Source organism: Miniopterus schreibersii (genome assembly GCF_964146895.1).
Source record: "Miniopterus schreibersii genome assembly, chromosome: 16".
NCBI classification, from domain to species: Eukaryota; Metazoa; Chordata; class Mammalia; order Chiroptera; family Miniopteridae; genus Miniopterus; species Miniopterus schreibersii.
The window spans coordinates 36,648,410-36,672,825 of record NC_138116.1 but is presented as its reverse complement, the minus strand read 5'-3'; the positions used below and the strand labels follow the sequence as shown (position 1 = coordinate 36,672,825).

Below are 24,416 nucleotides of genomic sequence, written 5' to 3'. Positions count from 1 at the left end.
GTTTGTACATATAGATATGCACATGTATATGTAATTTTTAAAGTGGAATTCTTAACCTCCATGGTTAAGGAACACAAAACCATGACAGACTATGATAATACATATTTGTATATTCAAGGTAATCTTCAAAGTTAAGCTTCATGGCAGGGCTAGTGGGAAAGATCTGAGGGCCTCAGGAATTTCCTGTTACTCTATTAGGAGTAATTAATGTGATTACATCACATTAGTCTGAGTCTAAAGACAGTCCAGGCTGGCTCAGTCCCCTACCCAGGGGACACATGGGGCATTGATGCTGAGTATTTGGGACTCCTTTTCAGGAACCCCCAGGGAGCCCAAGGCAGAGTCATGACCACACTGTCACAGGGGTATGGTGCTGATGGAAGGAGAGAAATGTGGGAGCCCTCTGGGACTAGAGTTGCAAAATGAACATAGGATGCCCAGTGAAATTTGAGTTTTAGATAAAACAATGAATATTTTTTAAGTATGATTATGTCTCAAATATTGCATTGAGCATACTTATACTAAAAGTTATTTGCTGTTTATCTGAAATACAAATTTCCCTGGGCAGACTGCATTTCTATTTGCTAAATCTAGGATGGTCTGGGACTCCTCACATTCAGCTCCTGGGGAAAGAACATGAGAGACTGTGACAACAGTTGGTACCCAGCCATCTCCATGTCCTCAGTGAGGTGGAGATTAGTATTAGGGTGTATTGCCCTGAATGTCCTTTCCTACCAGCCTCAAGGCAGCCATGGTTAGCCGGGGGGGGGGGGGGCATCCTGGGTCACCCTATGGGGTCACACTTATACTTGGCTGTGCCATGGATCCAGGAACCTCCTTATTTTCAGGAGAAACCAGATTTCTTGATGACTTGGCCCCCAGTGCCCAGAGGGGGAGAGAATCCCCCAAAACGGCATCCAGCCCTCCTGGCTTTGCCCCTGCCTTATTCTTGATTGTTTTTTTCTGATCATGAAAGAAACACACATTCAGGGTGAAAATTCAAATATCAGGAATTTTTAAGTTAGAACACCCTTTTAGAGATGACTAGTAGTACCAAGCTTAATGTGTCTTCTTCCAGGTTTTTCTCTATAAAAAGGATCATGTTATTATCATTTCTATTAATAGAATCATATTATACAGACTGTTCTGAAACTCACTTCTATTTCCCGTGACACCAGGGGTGTCTTGTCACACAGGCGTGCGTTTCTAATTTGTTGGTTTTACTCTGCTGCGCTCTTTTTTTTTTTAATGTTTTTATTGATTTCAGAGAGAAGGGAGAAGGAGAGATAGAAACATCAATGATGAGAGTCATGGCTGCCTCCTGCACACCCCCTAATGGGGATCGAGCCCGAAACCCAGGCATGTGCCCTGACCAGGAATCGAACCCTGACCTGGTTCATAGGTCGGTGCTCAACCACTGAGCCACACCAGCCTGGCTCTGCCTGATTCTTTATCTCAGTGGTGTTTAGTCCTTTGGAGCTCTGAGCCCCTTTGAGGGTTTGACGAATGACAAATACACATAGACACAACCCCCAAATATTTGTATGTGACTTTGGGTATCATAACCTTCCTGGGGTTGATCTGGCCCCGTCACCCTGGGCACTGCAGGGGCTCGGGGGTGGGGGAGGATCGCTGAAATGGGTCCAGGAGAGTGGAAGGTTGTGAACATGGCTGGCTTATTGTTGGGATGGGAAAACCCATCTCAGACAAAGGGGCCCTGGGTCACTGCCTCCTGTGAGACCCTCTGCCTGGGAGCACCCATCCCAGGGCCCCTCTTCAGGCCAGGGGCTCCTGTCCTAGCAGCCTCGTCAAGATCACGTGACTCCAGCAGCTGCCAACCCCCTGGGCAATGCCAAGAGCCTCCTGGCCTCAAACGAGTTGGGTGACATTCACTTCCTGGCGCTGTCCTCCCGACCTGCCCAGTCATCAGGGAATGCCTCAGCGGCAGCTGTCACAGGAGCAGCAGCAGGAGGACGCGCTGCCTGCCCAGCACCTCTGGGTGGCTCAGATCTGCCCTGAAGAGCCCCAGGTGGAGAGGAGGATACCGCCCTTCCCGGCCTCAGCCAAAGTGAGTCTGGGGACCCAGCTGCGGGTGGGAAGGAGCAGGATCCAGGCGGAGCCTGGCGAGGTTCTGGGCTGAAGCTGGAGTGATGATGGGCGTGGGAGTGGGGTGTGTGTGTGTGTGTGTGTGTGGTGTCTCGGGATGGGGAGGTGGTCATAGCTGAAACTATTGGGCATCTGCCTCACAGGCTCACTGTCCCAAGGTGGGGAAGAGGGGGTCCCTGGGCTGATGACACCCCCAACCAGTCTTCACAATGGGCTGCTGCTGTGGGTGAAGCTGGGCACTGGGGGTCATGAAGTCAGCTCCCTTGGGCCAGCTCCCCTTGGGCCAGCCCTTGTCCTCCCCTGCCTCCCAGGTCGCTGGAGTGGCAGCTCTGTTTAGAGTCACTCTTAGAGGGAAGTTTGGGGAGTCAATTTTCCACTGATGCTTCTTCATCTATTCCTTTTTAAAAAAAAAACAAACACACTTTACTGAGTGAGGTATGATTGACATACAAAAAACTGTATCTCTATAATGTTTACAACTGGATTCTGGAGCTCTTGTGAGGTCTTTTCATCCGTGGATATTTGTTAAATCAGTGTTTCTGTAGAGGTATGAGGCCTGGGACATTCTATTCTGCCATCTTGTTCTCGATTCTTCATCTACCCCTTGGACCAAGGTCTGGAATGCCCTCCACGGAGGCACATCCAAGCACTTGCTGGAGGCAGCAGGACCTAGCATGGGCTGCCTAGCCTGGGTCTGCCCTGCACTAGCAGTGTGGCTTTGAACAGGCTACTTAGCCTGAGCCCTGAGCCTCAGTTCCCTCATCTGTAACATGGAGATAATACCTACCTCCCAGAGTAGTCAGGATTAAGTGAGGAAGGAATGCAAAATGCCAAGCACATAATTAGTGTTCAATAAATAGTCGCTGCTGTAATTATTTATTATTAGCTCGACACTGGTTCCACCTCACTTAGGGAGACTTTCCAGGCCTCCTCTCCCCGCAGTTTCCTAAAGCACCCACGGGAATGCCTTTTGGCATATGCTGTCTTGCGTTGCTGTTTAGCTGGTCTGTGCCCAAACCAGAGCATGTTCCTTGCATTTCTTCTGCTGCCGTCTCCCCCGCCCCAGCACCCCAGACAGAGTCAGGCCCATAAGAGGAACTCGACGATAAAGAATTAAGAGAAGGGGAGGGACACAGGAGGGAGAGGTCAGGGAAAGACCGAGAAAGGAAGGTGAGAAGGTAGGGAAGCAGGGTGGCGTTGTCCAGGCATGAATGACATGCCTCTCCTGAAGCACGGGAAGGAGAAAGCATTGCCAGAGAGGCCATCAGCGGGAACTGTCTTTCGCATCCTGTGAATCCCTTTTACTTTTCCACAAACTCACATGAAAAATAGTTTCTTCTCCTCCCTCCCCTGCTATCCCAAGGAGGACAGTGCTTCCTGACTTGGCTAATATCTAGTCACCTAATCTATTAACTGATTCTAATAATGTTCTCTATGTCATCTATGGAACACACACACACACACACCCCTGTGCCATCTCCCTCTCCATCACCTTCCCAGGTGACCTCAGACAAGTCACTTCCCCCTCTCTGAACCTGGGTCTGCTCACCTATAAAACTAGATTTAACTAATTACCTCAGAAGTCCTTTCCTCCCCTAGCATTCTCTTACCTGCTTTAAATCTCTTGTGTACCTTGATACCTACCTCTCAGTTACCCAAACAACAGGCTATTGATATCATTCCTCATCTTTTTTATTTTTTTATCTTTTTCAAGAAAATTTATAACTGTCCACTAGGCTCTAGCTTCATGAAGGACTTTCTTGATCACTGCTTATCTCCAATGCCTAGCTCCATACCTAGCATGCAGCAAGTGCTCGATAAATATTTGTTGAATAATTGGATGGATGGGTGGAAGGCTGGCTGGCTGGCTGGCTGATTGGATGGATGGATGGATGGATGGATGGATGGATGGATGGATGGATGGATGGATGGGTGGATGGAATGAATTGCCACCATATGCCTGTAGGGAGTCATGAAACACAGGAGGACACATTAGCAGGTGGTTGGCTTAAGAAAATCATGGTCATTCTGAGAATAACTCCAGCTTAATTTAGACATTTACAAGCATTATGAAATGAAAAAGACTGAGAAACACGGGCATCACCATCTTAGTTTTTATCTATTGCCGACTACTATAGTCATCTTGTTCAGTTATTCTAACTTGAGGGGAGCTGCCCTCTGGCAGGGGTATGTAATTTTTCAGTCAGCTACATAATAAGGAATATCTGGGAGAAGAGGGAAGGAAAGGGAGGCAGATGCTAGGAGGGGAGAGAACTTGGCCTGCCTTAAGAGTGACACCTATCTTTTACTGAGCACTTACTGTGTGCCAGCCTCTTCACTCACCTGAGCTCACTTAATACTCTGACCAATTCTGAGAGGAAGGTAGTACTATTAGTATCAACCCCATCTTACAGATGGGAAACTGAGGCTCAGACCTTGCCTGAGGTTTTACAGGCAGGAATGGGTATATCAAGGATTTGAACCCAGCTCCAGAGTCTGAGCAGTTGCAACCCCACCCCGTGCCTGGGGTCACACTGATAGCCTCAGAAACTAAAGGCTGAAAACCTCTACGGAGGTTTTGGTGCTGCCTGCAGGGGCCCGGGCCCCCATCCCAAGTTTCATCAGGTTTTTCTGAGAAATTACCTTTACTTGTTTTCACTCCTCCTTAGTTATGGGACGTTTCAACTTGGTAGAATGGATTTGGAACCAAGCCAAGAGAGGGGAACAATTCCAAAAGATTTGTGATTTGACAAACTATAGTTGCCCTCCTATTAACTAATCTTGTTCCCACATGTCATCTCTCAGTTCTGTTGTCAGTGTGTACAGGGGTCTTTTGTCACTGATGAAGAATACTCAGGTGACTGTAACAAGTGATCATGGCTCCCTCTAAAGGAGCTGTTCTAGATGAGTTTAGACTTAAATGAGGACATTTCAGCCTCACCACATAGCCAACCAGCCGTTTCCCTTCAAGGCCACCACCTTGGGAAGCTGTGTACTTAATCCAACAATCCTGCCATTGCCGAGGACATTTGGAGCCTCTCCTTTGCTCTCAGATAATATTTGAAACCCACATTGTAACTTCATGGTGACTCGGTAACTTTGATTTAAAACAGTATCATGCCACTTGAGCACTCACTTCCTTTCCCACCAGGCTTGGCTCGCAGTGACTTCTGGCCATTTTCACACCAGACATACACTCGCCGGATGAAAATCTGCCTTCCCTGAGGTTAATCAGAAGGTCCCAGGCAGCCGGCTAAGAAGAATTTGAAGAATGGCTGAGCCGTGGCAGGTGGAGGATGAGCCTACAGCTCCCTGACCTGACTACGCAGAGGGCCAGCAGGCATTTGGATGTGTAAGTTCTGCGCTTTATTTTCAAAACAGTCATTGCTTTCCAGCCACACACGGCACAAAGGAATGCAACCGATGGCTGGATACAAACCAATGGATCAGAGCGGGGAGATGGAGGAGTAGCAGAGGCTTTTCTGGAAAACAGTCCCTCTGGGCACAGGCCCACACTGGGGTCTGGACTGAGGCTGGGGCAGCATCTACTCAGCCACCTGCTTCCCCGGGGACTGGGTCTTCTGCCTTCACTTCTAGCCGGGAACCAGGAGGCGGGGAGGTGATGATCTCACCGTGTGTGCATGTCGTGGTTGAGGTGAGGTATCAGGAAGGCTGCGCCTTCGTCACACTCCACGCACCTCCCCCCAGGGCCCAGGGTGGCTGGGCTGGGATCTCTCATCATCTGTCTCCCTACCCCCACTTCCAGAAGCGCCCCCTCATCTCCTCCTAAGGGTCTTAGGCTCTGGTCTTGGTTTAATTCAGGCAGGCCACTGAGGAGGGGCAGCGGAACAGGGAAAGTTAGGGGGGAAAAGAGGACAGGAGGCGAGGAGACAGGAAGGAGCGGTGGAAGCAGGGGTGCAGAGGGGAGTTGGGGAGGGGAGCAAAGGAGGAAAGGGCACCAACGCTCACAGCTTTTCCCGCCACAGCCCACAGCCCACAGCCCAGGCCCTGCCTTCCCAGAGCAGCCATGTCAGAAGGGGAGAGCAAGGACAGCTCGGGCAGCGAGTGCCCCGTGTGCTACGAGAAGTTCCGCGATCTGGAGGGTGCCAGCCGGACGCTGAGCTGTGGCCATGTGTTCTGCCATGACTGTCTTGTCAAGTACCTACTCTCCACCCGCGTGGATGGGCAGGTCCAGAGGACCATCGTCTGCCCCATCTGCCGCTATGTCACCTTCCTCAGCAAGAAGAGCTCCCGCTGGCCCTCCATGCTGGACAAGAGCTCCCAGACCCTGGCCGTGCCTACGGGCCTGCCCTCTGGGCCACCATCGAACACCCTGGGCCACACAAACCCTGTGACCATCTCCCAGCCTATCTGGAGAGCATCCCCAAATCAGAGTGCCCAGCTCCCCTTGGACTTACTGCCCAGCCTGCCCCGGGAGCCTCAGATCTTCATCATCAGCCGCCACGGGATGCCCCTGGGGGAGCAGGACAGTGTCCTGCCTCGGCGCAGCCTGGCAGAGCTCTCCGAGACACCCCCAGCGCCCAGCTCCCCCCGCTCATTCTGCTGCCGCTCCCGAGCCCTCCTGCTCATCACCCTCATCGCCGTGGTGGCTGTGGTAGCTGCCATCTTGCCCTGGGTGCTACTGGTAAGGAAGCAGGCATGAGTGGAGGCGCTTGCAAGGGCCACCCAGGGAGGCCCGGCCTGAGAGCTGCTCTGGAAGCTGCCCTGCTCCACCCCACCAGGCTGGCCATGGCCCGTGAGGGGACAGAGGGCAGCTGTGCAGACCTAGTTCAACCAAGCCCTGAGGGGTGGGTGGGCAGAGAGGAGAGCTGGGGCAGAGGGAGGGCACTAGGATGGTGCTAACTGAAAGTATGGTGGCATCTCCTCACCTCCAGCTCCTGGCTCCCAGCAGGGGTTCAGGCACAACAGGGAAACTGGGGGCTGGTGATCTCTGAGGCTAGAGCTGAGCTGAGCACCTGAGCTCTAGACCGAAATGGAAACTCCAGGTTCTAGGCCAGGGTCAAAAATGTGATGGAAGCCTCTGCTTAGAAACAGCTGTGCCGTCCACCACCCCTGTGTAGCCTCAGCACATATTTTCTCCTTCCGCTAGGCTGGAACTGCGCAAAGTGGGAAGATGGGTGGTTGCCTGTTCCTGTGGGGTTGCCAGCCCTGAGGTGTAGTTCTTACCTGTCAGGTGACCTACCTGAAGCCAGGTGAGGCTCCCTGTGGGAGCAAGGAATTCTGCTGGATGGTGGCCCAATGGCAGGATTCCTCCAGATCAGAATTCCCACCCAGGATTCCCTAATTTTTTCTCACAAACAGAAGGGGTGGTATAGAGGCTGAAGCACAAGTGCTTCCCAGAATCTCATGACCCTCACAGCTGAGCCACTGTGCACCTTCCCACCCCCAAATCGCCAGCCTGGAAGGTGTACTTCCCCAAGGAAGTAGCTGATCTCAGAGGCTGTGGCCCAGGATTTCTGAGGAAAGTAACAGAAAAAGGTCTTCCTGGGGAGCTGAGGCCACATTGGGAAAGAAGAGTTGATTGATAGAGGCCGAAGACAGAACGGCCCATAAACACAGCCAGATTTTCCCCCAAGCCTCCCAGGCTCAAGGAATGTTACAAACTTTGAGTCTTGGGTGGTCAAGGATAGACAGGAAGCAGGGAGTGCAGAAGCCTAATGGCTAAGCCTTGAATCAGCTAAGAACTATGTGGGCAAATTAACCCCTGGGTGCTCCCACCTCTCTCCCAGCCCATGTCCTCCTCCTCATGACCCAACCACTCATTAGAGGCCACACCAGCTGGGCCAGTTTCTGAGGTGGATTCCCAGGCTGGGCTGGGTAAGGAAGGGTGGGGAAGAAAACAGCCGTGCTTGTTAGGGACGCTACAGCCTCAACAAATCCTGAAACCCAGGGGCTGCCAGCCACTGGGCAAGGCCTCTTCACCTGGGGACCCCATCCTGGACTGTGCTGGGGGTCCTTGATGAGGACCACTAGGGAGCAAGTCGTTCAGGAACAACTATTTTCTGTTTACTAAGGCCCATAAGCCAATGGGCCATAATCTTAAATTAATTTTAGGATTAAAACAAAAAACAAACAACCTCCAGCTATTCTCTCCAACAAGTGGTTGTTTGCAGACAAAGTGTTCCAACAGCTGAGCCCTCTGCAACCTGTACCTCTCTCGGAGGTTTGCTATCTGTGGGGAAAGAAATAGCACTCTGCCTCTTATCTAGTTCCCAAATTCCAGAAGTGGTTGTCATTTGGGAACCATTAGGGAGTGGGATCCGCACTACAGGGAATATTTGGGACACAGGGAGTGTTGATTTAAAGCACATATGGATTTTTTTATGCTGTTTTCAAGACTAGAGAAGAGCATAGGTGCTATTGGGGGGGATACAAGTGGATTCATAGGAAAATATTTTTTATAGGAATAAAAATGTTAAATTTACAAAGGCTCTAATGGGTCTCAACCAGGCTGCTTTTAACAGTGTCATGAATTTCTGGGGACCTGATTTTAGTCTTTTCAGATTCTGTTGTTTGTCAAAAATTAATTTCAAAATACCTGTAGTGTTTTCATATTGTTCAGCAGTGACTTGTAGATGGCACTTCTCTTATTTTCAAAGAATGTCAAAAGCTATTTTTTAAATAAAGGTATATATTTTCTCAAAGATTCCAGAGACATTGCAAATGCAAGTGGGAAGCTCCGAGCTTGGACTTTTAAGACATTTCACTTTAGAAGTAAATGACAATCTGACAATACAAATGCAAATGGTTCTTAAACATTTATTTAGCCAAGGAGATGCAAATTAAAATTCTGCTGGCCTACCCTCTGTCACCCATTAGTTTGTCAAACCCTGAAAGTTTCAAAACGCACTTTGCTGACAAAGCTGAGGGGAAGCAGGTGAGGTGGTGGGAATGTATATTGATAAAACCCCTAGGAAGGGAAATTTGACATTATCTATCAAAATTTCCACTTTGACCCAGCAATTCCTGTTCTAGAAATGTATCCTACAGATATGCTGGCATCTATGCGCAGTGACATATGTACAATGTTATGTAATTGCAGCGTTGTTCATAATAACAAAGCACTGGGGGAACCCTACATGCCAATCAGTAGGGACTGGTTGTAAAACCTAAGGTGCAGGGACTACCGTGCAGCTGTACAAGGAACAAGGACAGAGTCTACGAACTGATATGAAAAGTCTCCAAGATACAATGGCTGATGGGCAAAGCAAGGTGTGCGACACTGCTATCAGGTATACTACAATTTGTGTAGAAAGTGGGGAAATAAGAATTTACATTCCTATTTGCTTATTTATGCATAAAGAAATTGGGACAATGCACACAAAAACTAACAACAGTGATTAATGGTGGGAGGGTTTGAGAAAATGATGAAATGAGAAGGGGAATTTTCCTTTTACCTTTAACACTTTTTTATTTTTGAACCAAGTAAACAGATTATTCAAAAATTGAATTGAAAAATTATATTAGAAGCTAAAGATATCTTCAGTGTACACACCTATTGTCCCAAGAACATTCGAGAGCTGCCAGACTGCTTGTCCTTTGGCTCCAAAGTGTCAGCTACTGGCTCAGTGGGTCTGGTTTGTCTGGTTAGAGGTGTGACATCTTATGCTTGACAGGCACCCAGGAAGGAAGGTAAAAAGTTTAATATTCTCAGTGTTCCTAAGTTCCTATGGATTTCTTTGGGCCCCATCATTTAATGTGTTTGTTTTAATTCTTCTTTAGCCTTCCTTCCCTTTCTCAAATAAAATCTTTTGTTTTAAGCACCACCCTGGGGTCAGGGTACTATAGGAAAATACCATTAGATGGGTACAGGCCTGGGGTTAAATGTAACCTCTTACTCTTACCTTCCTCCCTACACACACACACACACACACCATAGCCACCTCCCATCTGACAAGGAGAAGATTCTGAGATGTCCTAAGTTAAATTACAACAGGGTGGAAGGCAGTGACAAGAGGGATTAATCAGCTAACAACTGCAGAGCAAAGCATCAAGGCTGCTTACATTCCTGAGTAGTGTATGCTGGAACTCGGAATTCACTTCTAGGTGGCTATTTCCACCAGACACCGCTGCACCCCAGGAGCCTCCACTTCTTGCTTACACATGAACTTTTCAGACTGTTGCCCCCACTCCACCTTATCCCACCCACCTAATCTGTAGCCAATGTAAATTCTTTCAAAATAGCTTACATCTCTCTCCCCACTACCTGATGTGTTTTAAAAAGCTGTCAATTCTGGGGCTGTGAGCATGTTGGCTTTCCCACCTGGCACTGCAGCTGGTGGTTTAGACTTCATGCCCCAGGACCTGGTCTTTTTCTTGCTAGCAATGGCCCAGTAAACCCTTCCTTTAAAATAAAGCCCGGCAGGGCATGGTTCAGCTGTTGAGCATCGACCTAGGATCCAGGAGACTGAAGTTAGATTCCCGGTCAGGGCACATACCCCTGTTGAGGGCTGGATCCCCAGTCGGGCTGTGTGTGTGTGTGTGTGTGTGTGTGTAAGGCAGTCAATCAATAACTCTCATCATTGATGTTTCTATCTCTCTCTCCCCCTCTCCCTTCCTCTCTCTGAAATCTATAAAGATACATTTTTTAAAATAATAAATAAAATAATTTCAGCTGTAGAAGTTAAAATTTTTGTTTAACATATCACAATAAACTTCACCTATAATATATACTTGCAAAGTCTAGGACTGCAGAGCAAAGGACCCGTACATTGCTGGTGGGCTCTGGGCCAGGGTTGCCAGGAGCCTGGGCATGCATATTAGAGACCTCTGTGCCCTCAGATAGTCTTATGACCTCTCCCCTCAAAGAAGCCTGCAGACGACATAGACGATTCTGCTACTATTTCACTTCTCCCTTTTACCACCTTATCAGTCCAAATGACCTTTTTTGACACAAAATAAACAACCTTGCCTCGTCCTCACAATTTCTCACTTTCCTTTAACCTGCTCTAACCCAACACAAATGAATGCAACTAATTCTTCACACAAACTATTTGTAGTTCCAACAAGCAGTGCTGGTGCAGGCCTTTGGACCTTTGCTTAAGCAGCTCCCTCTACCTGGAACACACTCCACCCATCCCGCCCACCTTGTCCACCTACAAAGCTCCTACCTAGCTTTCCAGAAAGAGTTCCAGGGTTACCTATGAAGACTTCCCAACCCCCTAGCTCAGTTAGAATTAACTGCAATCCATCATCTCTCCAGACACTTTATCTGGAGTATCTGTTCACAAGTCTCATCTCCTCCTAGACAGTGTGCTCCTTAATGAGAGGCTAGAGCCTATTGATCTTGGTAAGATCACACCAAGTGCTTGGCATAAAATTTAGTAAAGAATAAAAGCTGGATAAATATTTATAGAATGCATGAGTGAATGAATGAACAAACAAACAAATGAACAAATAAATGTGATGGTTTGGTGTCTAGAAAAAAGTTTAGTCCAGGGATGTAGGCATGGAATCTAGATAATTCCTACTTTGGTGTGTCTCAGAGCTTCACAAAGACCAGCTTCAAAATGACCCAAAAGAGACAGTTTAAAAGGACCTTTCAAATTATGTAAGAGGAATGTAAGGAAGAGGGAAAGAGAGGGCAGCCAGGCTAGGTGGCCAGAGGATCATTCAGGGTACAGCCAAAACACCCAACAGACACTTGTGAAGATAAACAGGTTTTATAACTAGGCTACCAGTAATTTGCATCTGTGTGTACAATTTGTACCCCAGTAATCTTCACACTGTATAAAGTGGTTATGTTGTTCAAATGGTGGGTTGAAGGTTTAATTTTGATGACTCAGTGTTGTCTGAAGGGAGTTGGATAAGGAAGCCTGAGGGACAGGTGACAACAGAAATGATGGGGATGCTGAAGAAACATGGAGGGCCTTTGTGAGAAGAGAGGAAGATGATGGGGACACCTGAAGAAGTGGGGGTTAAGGAAACTAGTAAGGACATGAGAAGAGAAGGGGATGCATGTGAAAACCAGAAAGGAAGCCCAGGTAGAAAGGCAGGAGCCTTCATTGGCCCCCGATGGCTCTCAGCATCCAAATCAAACTTAGCTCCACCCTGGGCCCTGTGGGCTTCTCTCTGAATGCCTCACTCCAGCCAGAAGGACCTGGCTCATGGAGACAATGTGTCATGCTGCTTCACAGCACCATGCCTTCCCTCAAGCTATTCCCACTGCCTCATGGAGCTAATTTTACATTCTTCAAAACTCAGTCAAGGGTGACCTCACCCCAGAAGTCTTCCCTGACCCCAGAGCTCCCTTATTTTTTTTTTTTTTAAATATATCTTTATTGATTTCAGAGAGAGGAAGGGAAAGGGGGAGAAAGAAAGAGACAGAAACATCAATGATGAGAGAGTCCTTATTGATTGCCTTCCTCCTGCACGCCCCCAACAGGACAAGTGCCCTGACCAGGATCGAACCTCAATCTCCTGGATCCCAGGCCAATGCTCAGCCGCTGAGTCACACCCGGCTAGGCCGGAGCTCTCTTCTGTTCCTGAAGCACAAGCACAGAAGCACCAAGGGCACCAGGTCTCAGCCAGCACTTTTCCTAGGATCCTGGGATTGTTGATTTCATTATCTCCCATCTTAGATAATGAGTTTCCTGCAGGCAGAAACTTTGACTGATTTCATTATGTAGCTCCAGTGTCCTGTTCAGGGCTGGCTTATGAAAGATGCTCCATAAATATTTGTTGAAACGAATTGCAGAGGAATTCTCACTGAATTTTTTAATTACAAATAAAACTTGCGACTATTTTAAATCATAAAAACACATGTTCTTTACTGACTCTACTCTGAGCCCTCAAGGATATAGTTTCTCTCTCTTTGACTCACCTAATGGGTTTCCACAATTTGGGACTATATACAGAGTTACTATAAGGGGCTGGGAAGCCAGCCTGCATGGGTTTATCTATAACCTGTGGGTTCTGTATAACTTTGCACAAGTTCCTCTCAATTCTCTGTTGCTCAGAGTCCCCATCTGTAAAATGGGGACAACAATACCAGCATCACAAGGGTATCTAGTGGATTAAAGAACCTAAAAATGTAAAGTGAGTAGAACAATGTCCCTAGCACTCGGCAAGCTCGCTACATCTTATGTAATATGCAATCTGTCTTCCCTCGTTACAACACCTGTATTACTCATTCAACAGAATCGGAGCCCGTACCAGGTGCGCGGCGGGGCACACTTCTGAAGCTCATGCCTCCGGGCAATCTCTGTACCTCTAGCCGCGCACCCCCCACCCCGCACCCCCCCCACCTATAACCCCCCACCCCCCACCCCTGCTTCCGTCCGATCCTGAGCTGAAAGACAGCAGGCGGTAAAATGCAGAAAGGGACACCGCTCTCCGAATGGCAAGGCTTCCTCACGCCAGGCTCCTTCCAAGTGTGGTCTAGGACCAGCGCCTTCGGCGTCGCCTGGAAGCTTGTTAGAAACGCTGGTTCTGACCTACTTGAGCGGGGTGAGGGACAGATCTGTGGCCCCAGTCCTCGGAAGGCCCCTCGCCTGCCGGGGCGAAATCTCTGGAGGGGGCGGCGCGGAGGCGCATTCGGCACCCGCCGTACTGTGCGGGCGGCAGCACGCGCCCGCCAGGAGCTCGTTAAAGATCCAACGCATTCCACGCCCCTAAGCCATTGGCTGGGGCCCGTGGTGTCGGGTAACCGAGGTGACCGCGGGCTAGAGTCCGAGCGTCACCTGCTGGTCAATATAGGGCCTGCCCTTTCCAGAATAATGGAGTGTCCGCCACACGGGCGCTCAGGGGTCCCCTGGGGCCGCTTGCTTCCTCAGCAGCCACCCGGGCAGTCGCACCCTGAGCAGCCCCCGCCACTCGCCTAGAACGACCCTTCCCAGAGGACGCAGCTGCAGAACCCAGAGCTGCGAAGAAAGGAACCAGGACCTGGAGGCGGGAGTTTCGCAGTCCCTCGCACTTCCCCTCCTCGCCGTGAGGTGACACTAGTCACCAATTTTCCCCCAAGTTTTCTCTTCCCGTTCAAACTCCCCGCCTCTCTCGCTGGAGACATCGGTCTCGCGAGAGTTCCCGTGAACTTACAGAACCGGAAGCAGAGTGTGGATCTCTTCCCTTTTGCAGCCATCGTAGGATCGGCAGCGGGTGAGGTTATGCGGGCAAAGCGCGTGTAATCCGCAGCCATCCGTTCACGGGCCCGGTGGCTCCCGACCTTCGGGTGTCTGATATTCTTCCAGAGGCCCAGTAGCAGCCAGGGAGAGGGACCAAGATGGTCTCGATCTGTTTTTCCACTAGCTCAAGGGCCGTCCGGCTGGGGAAAGGAAGAAGAGGATTTTGGGACTCGGAAACGGGAGCTGGAGGGGAGAGGGCAAGGGGCTATGGGGTCAGGTCTGGGCAGTGTAGTTTCTAAAGAATGGTCTCGAAATAACTTTTAGCAAAGCCACTGAACTTCCAAACCGCGCTCGCCCATTGGAAGGTTTTTTGGACCTAAGATCTGTGCATTTTCCAGGTTCCGCGTGGGTGGCCTGATTCATTTTGGAGGGGGCTAAATGTGTTCACACTCAAGTTCGTAGAAGATTAACGTTGGTTGGTCTCTCTAAAACGTGGTATTTGAAGAACTGTGTTGTCGGTCTGCTTTGCCCTAACTCTAGAGATGAAAGCTGTCGCAGGACTTAGGGAGTTTGGAGAGTGTAAACAAAAAATTTAATAACTGAAATAATTGTATTACTAGTGGAAAATATTTTATTACATAAGCAAATGCTGAAAGTATTTAAAGCAAAATACAATTTCAAGCTTCAGTTGATAGGCCATTGAGTTTGTGATGGTGTTAACACGACAGTTTCTGTGAGCATTCTAAACTTTGACGATGAAATTGTTGCTTACTTGTTTGGAAAGTGAATGGGATTTTGATCATTTACCCTTTTTTTGACTTTTTATTTAGTCAAAATGAAGTTCAATCCCTTTGTGACTTCTGACCGGAGCAAGAACCGTAAAAGGCATTTCAATGCACCTTCCCACATTCGCAGGAAGATTATGTCTTCTCCTCTTTCCAAAGAGCTGAGACAGAAGTACAATGTTCGATCCATGCCCATCCGGAAGGATGATGAAGTTCAGGTATGTACTATGTTTATGTCATCTTGGTAAATGCCGTGCACACAGCATAGAAAAGGGATTGCATTCTGAGACAGTTGCTCCCAGGACAGGATTACAAAAGGAGTTGAGCCAGGGATTGAAAAACAAAAAGTGTGCTGCTTTTCAGTTTTTACTTCACTTTTACTCTTTGTGAAAATCAGTTGTCCCAAGCATCATATGGAACTATAATTAAACAGAACAAGAAAGGTAGTTCAGAACCAGAACGTTAGTTTGGGTTTATCTTTTTTTTTTTCCCGGTATGTTTGATCATTGAAGAGGCATTTGAAGACCAGTAAACAATCTATCTGAATCAAAGTCCAGATACATGTCATACCAATAAATGTAATAATTTTTAAAAACTCAGTACAGAAGTTCTAACAGAACCATGGTTTCATGTGATTGTTTGAGTTTACCTGAAAATAATTTGTCAGATCTATGTAAGTGGAAATTTTTATAAATGTTTCTTAGCAGTAACCTGCATCAAGGATTTAAGCAGTCTCTAAAGTGGCTTGCGTATCGCCAATAATATTTCTTGAGGTTAGCACCCATTTAAGTAAATGAAACCAGTTCCCAAGTAGCGGTATGGATTGAGAACAACCATTGGTTGCTGCTCTGCTCCTGCTAAAATTGCCATTAGATTGGGAGGCAGTCTTCTCCTTTCAAGATCTCAATGTAAGAAAGTCTGCAACTGGAAAGAAATGTCTGTCCAGAAGCACTTTGGGTTGCTTCCCGGCAAGGTGGGGATCACTGGAATTCCTGGGTAGAAAACTGTTAACCTTTGGGAAAGGTGGTTTGTTTCCTTAAGTATTTACTGCTGCCACTCTTTGACTGGCACTAGGTTGGACACGTTAATGGGCTTTGAATTAAATACTTGTGCCTGTTCCCTTTGAGATGGAGTAACAATTTCCTTGTTTTCCACTTGGTACAAAAAGCCAGGGGCTATTAACCAGCCAACCACTGTTGGTGAACCATCAAGTTATAAGAGTGCATAGTCCATCACTGTAGATTTCTATGGGGCGTGGTTTATTTGTAGGTTAATCAAAGCCAGAGGTCAAATTATTGGCCCATTCCCATTAATAACTAAATCTTTGAAAATTGAAAGGTCCTATACATCTGATAGAGTGCTTGATTGTAAGATTCATAGTTTCCTGACAAGAGTAATCTTGTTTATCTACATATTTCTGTTATTTTTGAATTTGCGCTTAGGTTGTTCGAGGACATTATAAAGGGCAGCAAATTGGCAAAGTAGTCCAGGTCTACAGGAAGAAGTATGTCATCTACATTGAACGAGTGCAACGGGAGAAAGCTAATGGTACAACTGTTCATGTGGGCATTCACCCCAGCAAGGTAGGTGTTTTTGAGAATGCTTGAGAGGGGAGAATGAAATTAAAGCTTTTGCTGGGGAATGTGATTGCTCGTTTAGAGTAGTCCCATAGAAATAGATTTTAGATGTGCTGGAAGCCAATCTTAAAGCAAATACTATGAGTATTCTAATAACACTTAAAGTTTGTATGAAACCAAGGTGTCTTTCTTTTTCCTCTAAAGCTATTAACTGATAGGTCAACAACCTAACAACGAACAGATCTTAAAATCTAGGAAATGGGGTAATTTTTAGATGAAATAGAGCTTGTACCCTGTTTGCTTTTGTGTATTAAACAGAATTGAGTGAGCAGTAAGGCAGCTTTACAACCCTGCAAAGTAGGTATTAAGCCCTTTACTAATGGGAGGAACCTGAAGTTCTGCCTAGTTCCCATTAATAGTAATATCTAAGCCGAGATAGAAAATCTGATCTGATTCCCATATCAGGTACTTGTCCTGGACTTTAATGTGAATTCTTCAATATTGCCGTCTTTAATTTCTCTCTTCTAGTTTTTTAAAATTATGTTTAATATTAAGGTAATGGCACATGGTGAGTGTTCAAATACTGAAGTGTTTATTTTTTAGATTTTAAGCTGGCACCACAAATCTTAATTTTTACACTGCAGAAAAGTCAAAAGACTGGTGCAGCCCTAGCCGATTTGGCTTAGTGGTTAAAGCGTCAGCCCATGGACTAAAGGGTCCTGGGTTCGATCCCTGGCCCAGTTCTTAACTAAAACCTGGCATGTTCATGGCCCGATTTTATCCTTGAAACCTCATAGTTTGCCACCATCACAATGTATAGCAGTTCTTTGCCCCTAATTGCTCAGGCCAAAATGTCATTTTAAGACCTGTTGACTGCTCTCTTGTTATACAGAATCCTATCTGTCTGTTGACCATCAGAGTGACCTGTAAGACCTTAACCTGATCACCCTTCACCAACCACTAAATGTCATCTTCCACTCCATGTGTCTACTGGCCTCCTTGCTGTTCCTACAACCATGCTGTTGAGGGTGTAACCACTGGTTAGCAGGATGACCTTGCAATTTGATAGAAATACAAATTCTGTTCCCAGTTCTACTTACAGTTTAGGGGATGGGTCTACTGACAATTTGGGGATGGGACCCAGGGATCTGTTTTAACAAGCCCTCCACTGGATTCTTAGACACACTCAAGTTTGAGAAATGCACACCTATAAAAAAGTTCTCCTGCCTCTGGACATTTGTACTTGCTGTTCTCTTTGAGTTGCTTCTTCTCAGATAACTTCACTTTGCCCCTTTTTTTTCCTGGTGTCTTTTTCACATGTAACCCTATCAGTAGTGCCTCGCCTGATTACCCTGTGTGATTTAGCCCCTGTTCTCCCATCATCCCATCTCCCCATACTAGAATATAAGTTCCACGATGGCTGAGATTTTCTTTGGGTAACCATGCTATATAAGACTAAAATTTATCATGGTCTAGACCTAGTCTTTAGTGATTAGTTGAAATAAGATCTGTACTATGACTTCATTGAAGCTTTTGCAGGTAGAAGTATAAATGGAGGTTTTCCAGTCTCGTGATTCTAAAGTTGGTATAGAAACAAAAATATATGACTTGGTCAGCTTGTGAAACTAGGGTGAGAGGAGTGGAATAGTTGGTATATTTTACAGTAGAAAAAGAAACAGATTTTCTAATAAAGCACAGAAAGAATATGAGGAAAAACCTGGCATCACAATGCCTTTTCCCTGTTGGTAGAGCGTTAATTACGGAACACTGAATGGGTTTGGGGCTGAAGAGTCATTTCTGGCACATTGAGTTAATCATTTCACGTGTGGCTGTTTATTTACCTTGGTTTGGTAAATGGGATTGAATGTGGGCCTTCCCACGTGTCCTGTATTGATAAAGTTTAGAAGTGTTTTTAATTTTTTGCAGGTAGTCATCACTAGACTAAAGCTGGACAAAGACCGCAAAAAGATCCTTGAACGTAAAGCCAAATCTCGCCAAGTAGGAAAGGAAAAGGGCAAATACAAGGAAGAAACAATTGAGAAGATGCAGGAATAAAGTAATCTTATATACAATTTTCATTAAAAACTTAAAATGAAGAGTCTTTGTTTGATGTATGGTGATTTGGGATACTACTTAGTTTCCAGTGGGTTGGTTTTCAGGGAAGTTCAGGTGATATTTGCTGTCTGTACAGAGGCCACACCCCTACTTTCTGGCTTCCTAAGTTTTCTGAAATCAGGATAGTGGTTTTTCTTGTTTTGTTTTTACAGCAGGCGGCAGGCAGCTCTTGGAGGTGCATCATGGGTCATTGAGAAGGCCTACGTGGAAAGCTAATTGGGAACACTGCCCCTGGGATCTGTCTTACTGCCTTCCTCCTAATATGAACAGAGCATATTAAAAAAAATTTTTTGCATGGAAGTTTTATATTGTCACTGTATAGGAAGTCTTAGACTAGAGGAGCTGCTGTAACTGCAGTAGCATCTAGACCGCTGCTTCAAGTTGTTTCCGATACTCTTGAGAAGCTTCAGCTTCTGTGGAACACCTGAGGAGGCCCTTTACTATCTTGTTTTATGCATGGTGCTGGGTCAGTGTCAGACCAAAACTTAACAAAATAAAATCTTAAGATTGCAATCTAAAATACAAAGTGTTGTCTGAAATTCAAGTTCTCAAAGGATTTAGTAAAATGTTGTACAGTGTTGACAACACACGCGTCCCTGTCCTTACTCCAAATTAAGCAAACAAACGATTAATGCAATTTTCTCTCCCAGCTGGAGGCATTTATTATGAAGGCTTTGCAACCACGTAGGGAAGTAGGTAATCAGTTGACTCCTATACCGACCCCTGTGTCACAAACTGCAGCTTTCGCAAAGCACAGAGCAGCCTACAGACTGGGCAGGACCCCTGTGAAGACCTTGCTCCTGGCCAAGAGTAAAGGTTAGGCCCCGGGCACCTCCAGGCGGGGAGGCTCTGATCTTGGCCCCTGGAGCGTCCTTTTCCACTTCCCGGCCTTCCTCCTGCAAAATGAGGGCCTTGGTCTCCGCCGTCCCATCCCCCCCCCGCTGGCCTCAGGAGTGGGTGGGGGTGCCCATCAGCCGTCTGAGCATGTGTGGAGTCTGCCACCGTGGAAACCGAGTCCGCGGAATCGGGACAAAGGTACCCGAACCAGGTCTTCAGGAAGAAGTGGGAGTTTGTGTGTTGGGGGTACAGGGATACTGTGCTAAGTGCTTTGCTGCATTATCGCTGCATCGTCATAACCCATTGTGACTCCCCATTTTGTATTTGAGGAAACAATCCTCATTAATGTTGCCCATTAGGCACACAGTAAACAGTAGTCAAAAGTTGAATTGCCAAGCCTAGACTCCACCAGACCTCTGCTGCCTTGCTGCTATACCATAAGCAAAATGTATGACAAATGTCCGAATATATTTTGTCCCGGCTCTATACTCGTATGCCCTCTGGGGGGATACAGCGAGGTAGAAGGCTTAGCCCTTGCCTTCTAGGTTGTGTGCACTTGAACCAGTCGGCTAAAAATGTAAAGCCAAGTGCTCCAGTGAGTAGTGCTGTTCCCAGAAGGCAGAAATGGCAATCACCTGGAGCTGCTGAATGCATTAGGAAGGAGGGTGATTTGAGCTGGGTGTGATTTGGAAAATTAATGGAAATACAATTGACGTTTGGGAGAGCCACGGCAAAGAACCACAGGTGAGTTGGATAGATGTTTCCAGTTTTCTCTAACCAAGCTCATTTATCTATCGGTTACCCTACTAGCACAGGTCACAACAGGAAGCTGACCATATTTTATGCTGCTCTAGAATAGGTGTTAAAAATTCAGATAACTGCCCGGCCAGGCGTGGCTCAGCGGTTGAGCGTCGACCTGGGATCCAGGCAATCGGTTTGATTCCCGGTGAGGGCACATGCCCAGTTGTGGGCTTGATCAATGACTCTCTCATCATTGATGTTTCTGTCTCTCTCTCCGTCTCCTTTCCTCTCTCTGAAATCAATAAAGATATATTTTTTAAAAAAAAATTCAGATAACTACAGGGGTGGGCAGGTAAGGTGAATAAGTCAGTAGGTGGCCCGAGGACTGGGAAACGGAGGAGTATGGCCTCTAAGGGTGCTGCTGCCTCTCCACTCCAGCCAGGCAGCAAAGTTCCCAGTGTGGCCAGATCTCATTTTTCAAGAAAGTCAGAAATCTAGATTTTTACATGAAATCTCCCAATCTGTCAATATAGGTAAATCATTTAAAAAAAAAACAACAGCACTGGATAGACCAAACAAAATAGGTCTATTAGCCAGATGTGGCTCTTGGGCTGTGCTTTAGGATCTCATGGTATAGACATAACAAAGACTGAGAGTATGCATCTTTTTTTAATTTAATTTTTTGTTAATCCTGACCGGAGGATATTTTTTCCATCAATTTTCAGAAAGAGTGGAAGGGAGAGAGGGAGGGAGGGGGAGAGAGAGAGAGAGAGAAACATTGATGTAAGAGAGACACATCAGCTGGTTGCCACCTGCACGCGCCCCAACGGACCAGGGATCAAACAAAGCATAGTTTCCAAGTGAACTTGAACATTCCAAGGCCAGGAGACACTTCTGGGTAAAGGTTTGATGGCTCTGAATAGAGATAGCAGAGTATGTTTCCAGGAATGGAAAAATTATACCTATGTACATAGAGATATATCAGGAGGTTGTCATGTCAAAAAAGATACACCAAATGGAGTCCACACTCCACCATGATGGAGACTTCCTCAGGGAGAGAACTTCCTACTCAGGTGTCTAAACCAAGCTTCCTTAGTTAGAGCAACTCCAGGATATGGGATGGTGATAACGCCAGGGAGAGAGTTCATATGATGACCACAGGTATTTCAACAATCTTAGGGAAACAAGATCCTGGGATCCCAGCCATCAAATGCAGAGCTGAGGGACAGGGCATAGTCATGGGAAGCAGAGAAACAGAAACGCTTAAAAGCTCTAAGCAAGATTCTTAGTTAAGCTAAGCGTGCTTCCAAGGTCCTGAAGGTTCGCCAATAAAAAAGCTTCAAATTCCCTTGCTCAGCATCACTGGTTAAATGTGGAACATTCCAGCCCGGCCCATGTTGCTCAGTGGTTGAGCATCAACCCATGAACCAGGAAGTCAGTGAATTGATTCCTGGTCAGGGCACATGCCCAGGTTTCGGGCTCCATCCCCAGTAGGGGGCGTGCAGGAGGCAGTCAACGTTTCTCTCTCATCTTTCTATCACTTTCCCTTCCTCTCTAAAATCAATAAAACCATATTTTTAAAAAATATGGAAATTCCTGATTCTAAGACATTATTGCTGTAAAACCATTGAGTTAATGACTCATCATTGATGTTTCTTTCTCTCTCCCTCTCCCTTCCTCTCTGAAATCAATAAAGATATGTATTTTTTAATAAGTAAATAAAATAAATAAATAAAAGTACCCCACTGGCCCTTAGCCAGTTTGGCTCAGTGGTTAGAGTTGTCGGCCTGTAGACTGAAGGGTCCCGGCTTTGATTCCAGCCAAGGGCATGCACCTCAGTTGCAGGCTCGATCCCCGGCCCTGGTGGGGGCACGTGCAGGAGGCAACCAATTGATGTGTCTCTCTCATATCAATGGTTTTCTCTCTCCCATTCTCTCTGAGAAAAGCAATGGAAAAATATCCTTGGGTTAGGATTAAGAAAAAAAACAAAAAACCCTACTGCTTTCTCCTTGATTTTCCTAAAGTGAGGACAGACTCTTCAGCCACAAGAAACTGATTATTTATGTTAATTGTGCTAAGGCTAAAATGCCCTCCAAGGTGCTAATTTCAAGTTCAGAGTTTGCTCTTACAGTAGACTACCCCCCTTATTCATGGGGTCATGTTACAGGACCCCCAGTGGATTCTTAAAACCACAGATAGTACTGAACCCTACATAAACTATGTTTTTTTCCTGTACATACATACCTATGATAAGGTTTAATTTATAAATTAGGCACAATAAGAGATTAACGATAACTAATAATAAAATAGAACAATTAAAGCAATATACTGTAATAAAAGTTATTACATAATAAAATAGAACAATTAAAGCAATAAACTGTAATAAAAGTTACTTGAACCATTGGCTCTTGGACCATTATTAAATAAAATAAGGGTTGCTTGAACATAAGCACTACCTTACTAGGACAGTCAATGCGATGACTGAAGGGGCTACTAAGTGACTAATAGTAAGTATATTCTGCATGGTTACAGGCTGGACAAAAGGATGGTTCATGTTCGAAGCAGGACCCTTAGAGATTTAATCACCCTGCTCAGAATGGCGCAAGATTTAAAACTCATGAATTGTTTACCTCTGTAATTTTCCATTTAATACTTTTGGACCAAAGTTGACCACAGATAACTAAAACTGGGAAGTGAAACCATGGATAAGGGGGAACTACTGTATTATGAGGTACTTTTCTACCAACATTCTCCCGTTTATAGTATTTTAAAAGGTACGGAGGGTGAGATGTTGGCCAACTGCCCTAGGGATTTCCATTTATCCCCTCTGATTTATAAAGACTGGTTAGTTAGGTTTCATTGTATGAGATAATGGCTTCCTTATTTATTTTGTTTGCCTAAAGTCTAAAATTTCTGCATATTGTATATGTATCTTACTGATTTGAAATTCTGTTGACATGCTCTGGTTTTGAATGGTCCTTAGTTGGTGTTATGGCTGCTTTATTCTGTTGCAGCTTTATACTATTATTCTTTTATCTTCCATATAATAGTCTTAAAAATCAGATGAAAACAAAATTAATAAGGAACTTCGGAGGGAAAGTCTTCTAGGTGGAATGTCAGCAAATTTAACTTTGTTCTATTTCTTTCTCTCTTTCTTGGTATCCTTCTTGCTGTTCTCCATGACATCACAGACAGCTGGAAATGATCCCCTTGGTGTTTCAAAGACAAGTGAAATGGAAATGGAGATAAATAAAAGGAGAGAGAAATTTCTTATAAGTGTCACAAAGTTAGTAGAAAGCAAAAGTTACAACAGCAAGGTATTTTACGAAGAAAAGTACCTTGAAACAATAAAGTCGAAGAGGCTAAGGAGAAGAAGTCATCACATGATTATTGCCATGTAGCAAAATATGACTTGATTTCTGTACAGGGCACAGAGAAACTAATAGAGGCTACTCACGGAGAATGAGATTGAATATGATACGTGCCTAAGGAAGAGTTGTTTGATTCTCTTCATGATACACATCTCAGTATTGGACATGGTGGGCAGACACACATGCTCAAGGAGCTGCAAGGAAAATATGGGAATGTCACCAAAGAAGTCATTGTCATATCTGACTCTGCGTAAACAGTGCCATCAGAAGAACCCTGTTCCCAAGAGAGGCCTTGCACCCAAGCCCATGACTTTCAAGGACATGGACTGCAGATGCCAAGTTGAAATACTTGATATTCAGTCAAATGCTGTTGGAGAGTTCAAGTTTATTTTATACTACCAGGACCACTTAATCAAGTCAATTATTATTTTACAGCCATTAGAAGCCAAACAGATCCATGAGGTGGTCAGTGTCCTATTGGATATTTTCATGATTCTTGGTATACCTGACATATTAGAATCTCACAGTGGCATAGAGTTCACAAACCAGGTTGTTAATGAGCACAATGAGGTATGGCCAGACCTAAAGATTGTATCTGGTAAGTACCACCCTGGCCAAGGCCAGGGCTCCCTGGAGCAAGCATGCCATGATGTCAATAACATGCTAAGTGCCTGGATGCAAAGTAACCACTCACATCACTGGGCTGAAGGCTTGTGCTTCTTGCAGATGATGAGAGATCAGGCCTTTGATGTTTCCTTGCAGCAAAGTCCTTATGAGGCAATGTTTGATTGTAAAGCCAAA

General features: G+C 45.9%; 2 protein-coding genes across 3 annotated transcripts; both read left to right on the top strand.

The window, feature by feature from the left end:
- The first annotated feature begins 1,875 nt into the window (after window positions 1-1,875).
- On the top strand, window positions 1,876-8,858 carry RNF222 (ring finger protein 222). The gene is made up of 3 exons (XM_081162508.1): window positions 1,876-2,068; window positions 5,258-5,458; window positions 6,093-8,858. The coding sequence occupies exons 2-3, from the start codon at window positions 5,455-5,457 to the stop codon at window positions 6,767-6,769; spliced, it is 681 nt and encodes a 226-aa protein (XP_081018634.1). The 5' UTR covers window positions 1,876-2,068; window positions 5,258-5,454; the 3' UTR covers window positions 6,770-8,858.
- A 5,284-nt stretch (window positions 8,859-14,142) lies between these two features.
- On the top strand, window positions 14,143-18,966 carry RPL26 (ribosomal protein L26). Of its 2 annotated transcripts, none has more exons than XM_081116137.1 (5): window positions 14,143-14,223; window positions 15,020-15,192; window positions 16,417-16,561; window positions 18,482-18,607; window positions 18,822-18,966. In XM_081116137.1, exons 2-4 carry the CDS (start codon window positions 15,025-15,027, stop codon window positions 18,604-18,606), a joined length of 438 nt encoding a protein of 145 aa, XP_080972263.1. In that variant the 5' UTR covers window positions 14,143-14,223; window positions 15,020-15,024; the 3' UTR covers window position 18,607; window positions 18,822-18,966. The 2 variants fall into 2 exon arrangements, with proteins under 2 accessions (XP_080972263.1, XP_080972262.1); XM_081116136.1 differs by having other exon boundaries at window positions 18,819-18,966.
- Window positions 18,967-24,416: the final 5,450 nt, after the last annotated feature.

Excerpts from the sequence above, each read along its gene's own strand:
- RPL26 (XM_081116137.1), top strand. The coding sequence starts at position 15,025 with ATGAAGTTCAATCCCTTTGTGACTTCTGACCGGAGCAAGAACCGTAAA. Across the intron at positions 15,193-16,416 it reads GGAAGGATGATGAAGTTCAG|GTTGTTCGAGGACATTATAA; the intron begins GTATGTACTATG and ends ATTTGCGCTTAG. Across the intron at positions 16,562-18,481 it reads CATTCACCCCAGCAAGGTAG|TCATCACTAGACTAAAGCTG; the intron begins GTGTTTTTGAGA and ends TTTTGCAGGTAG.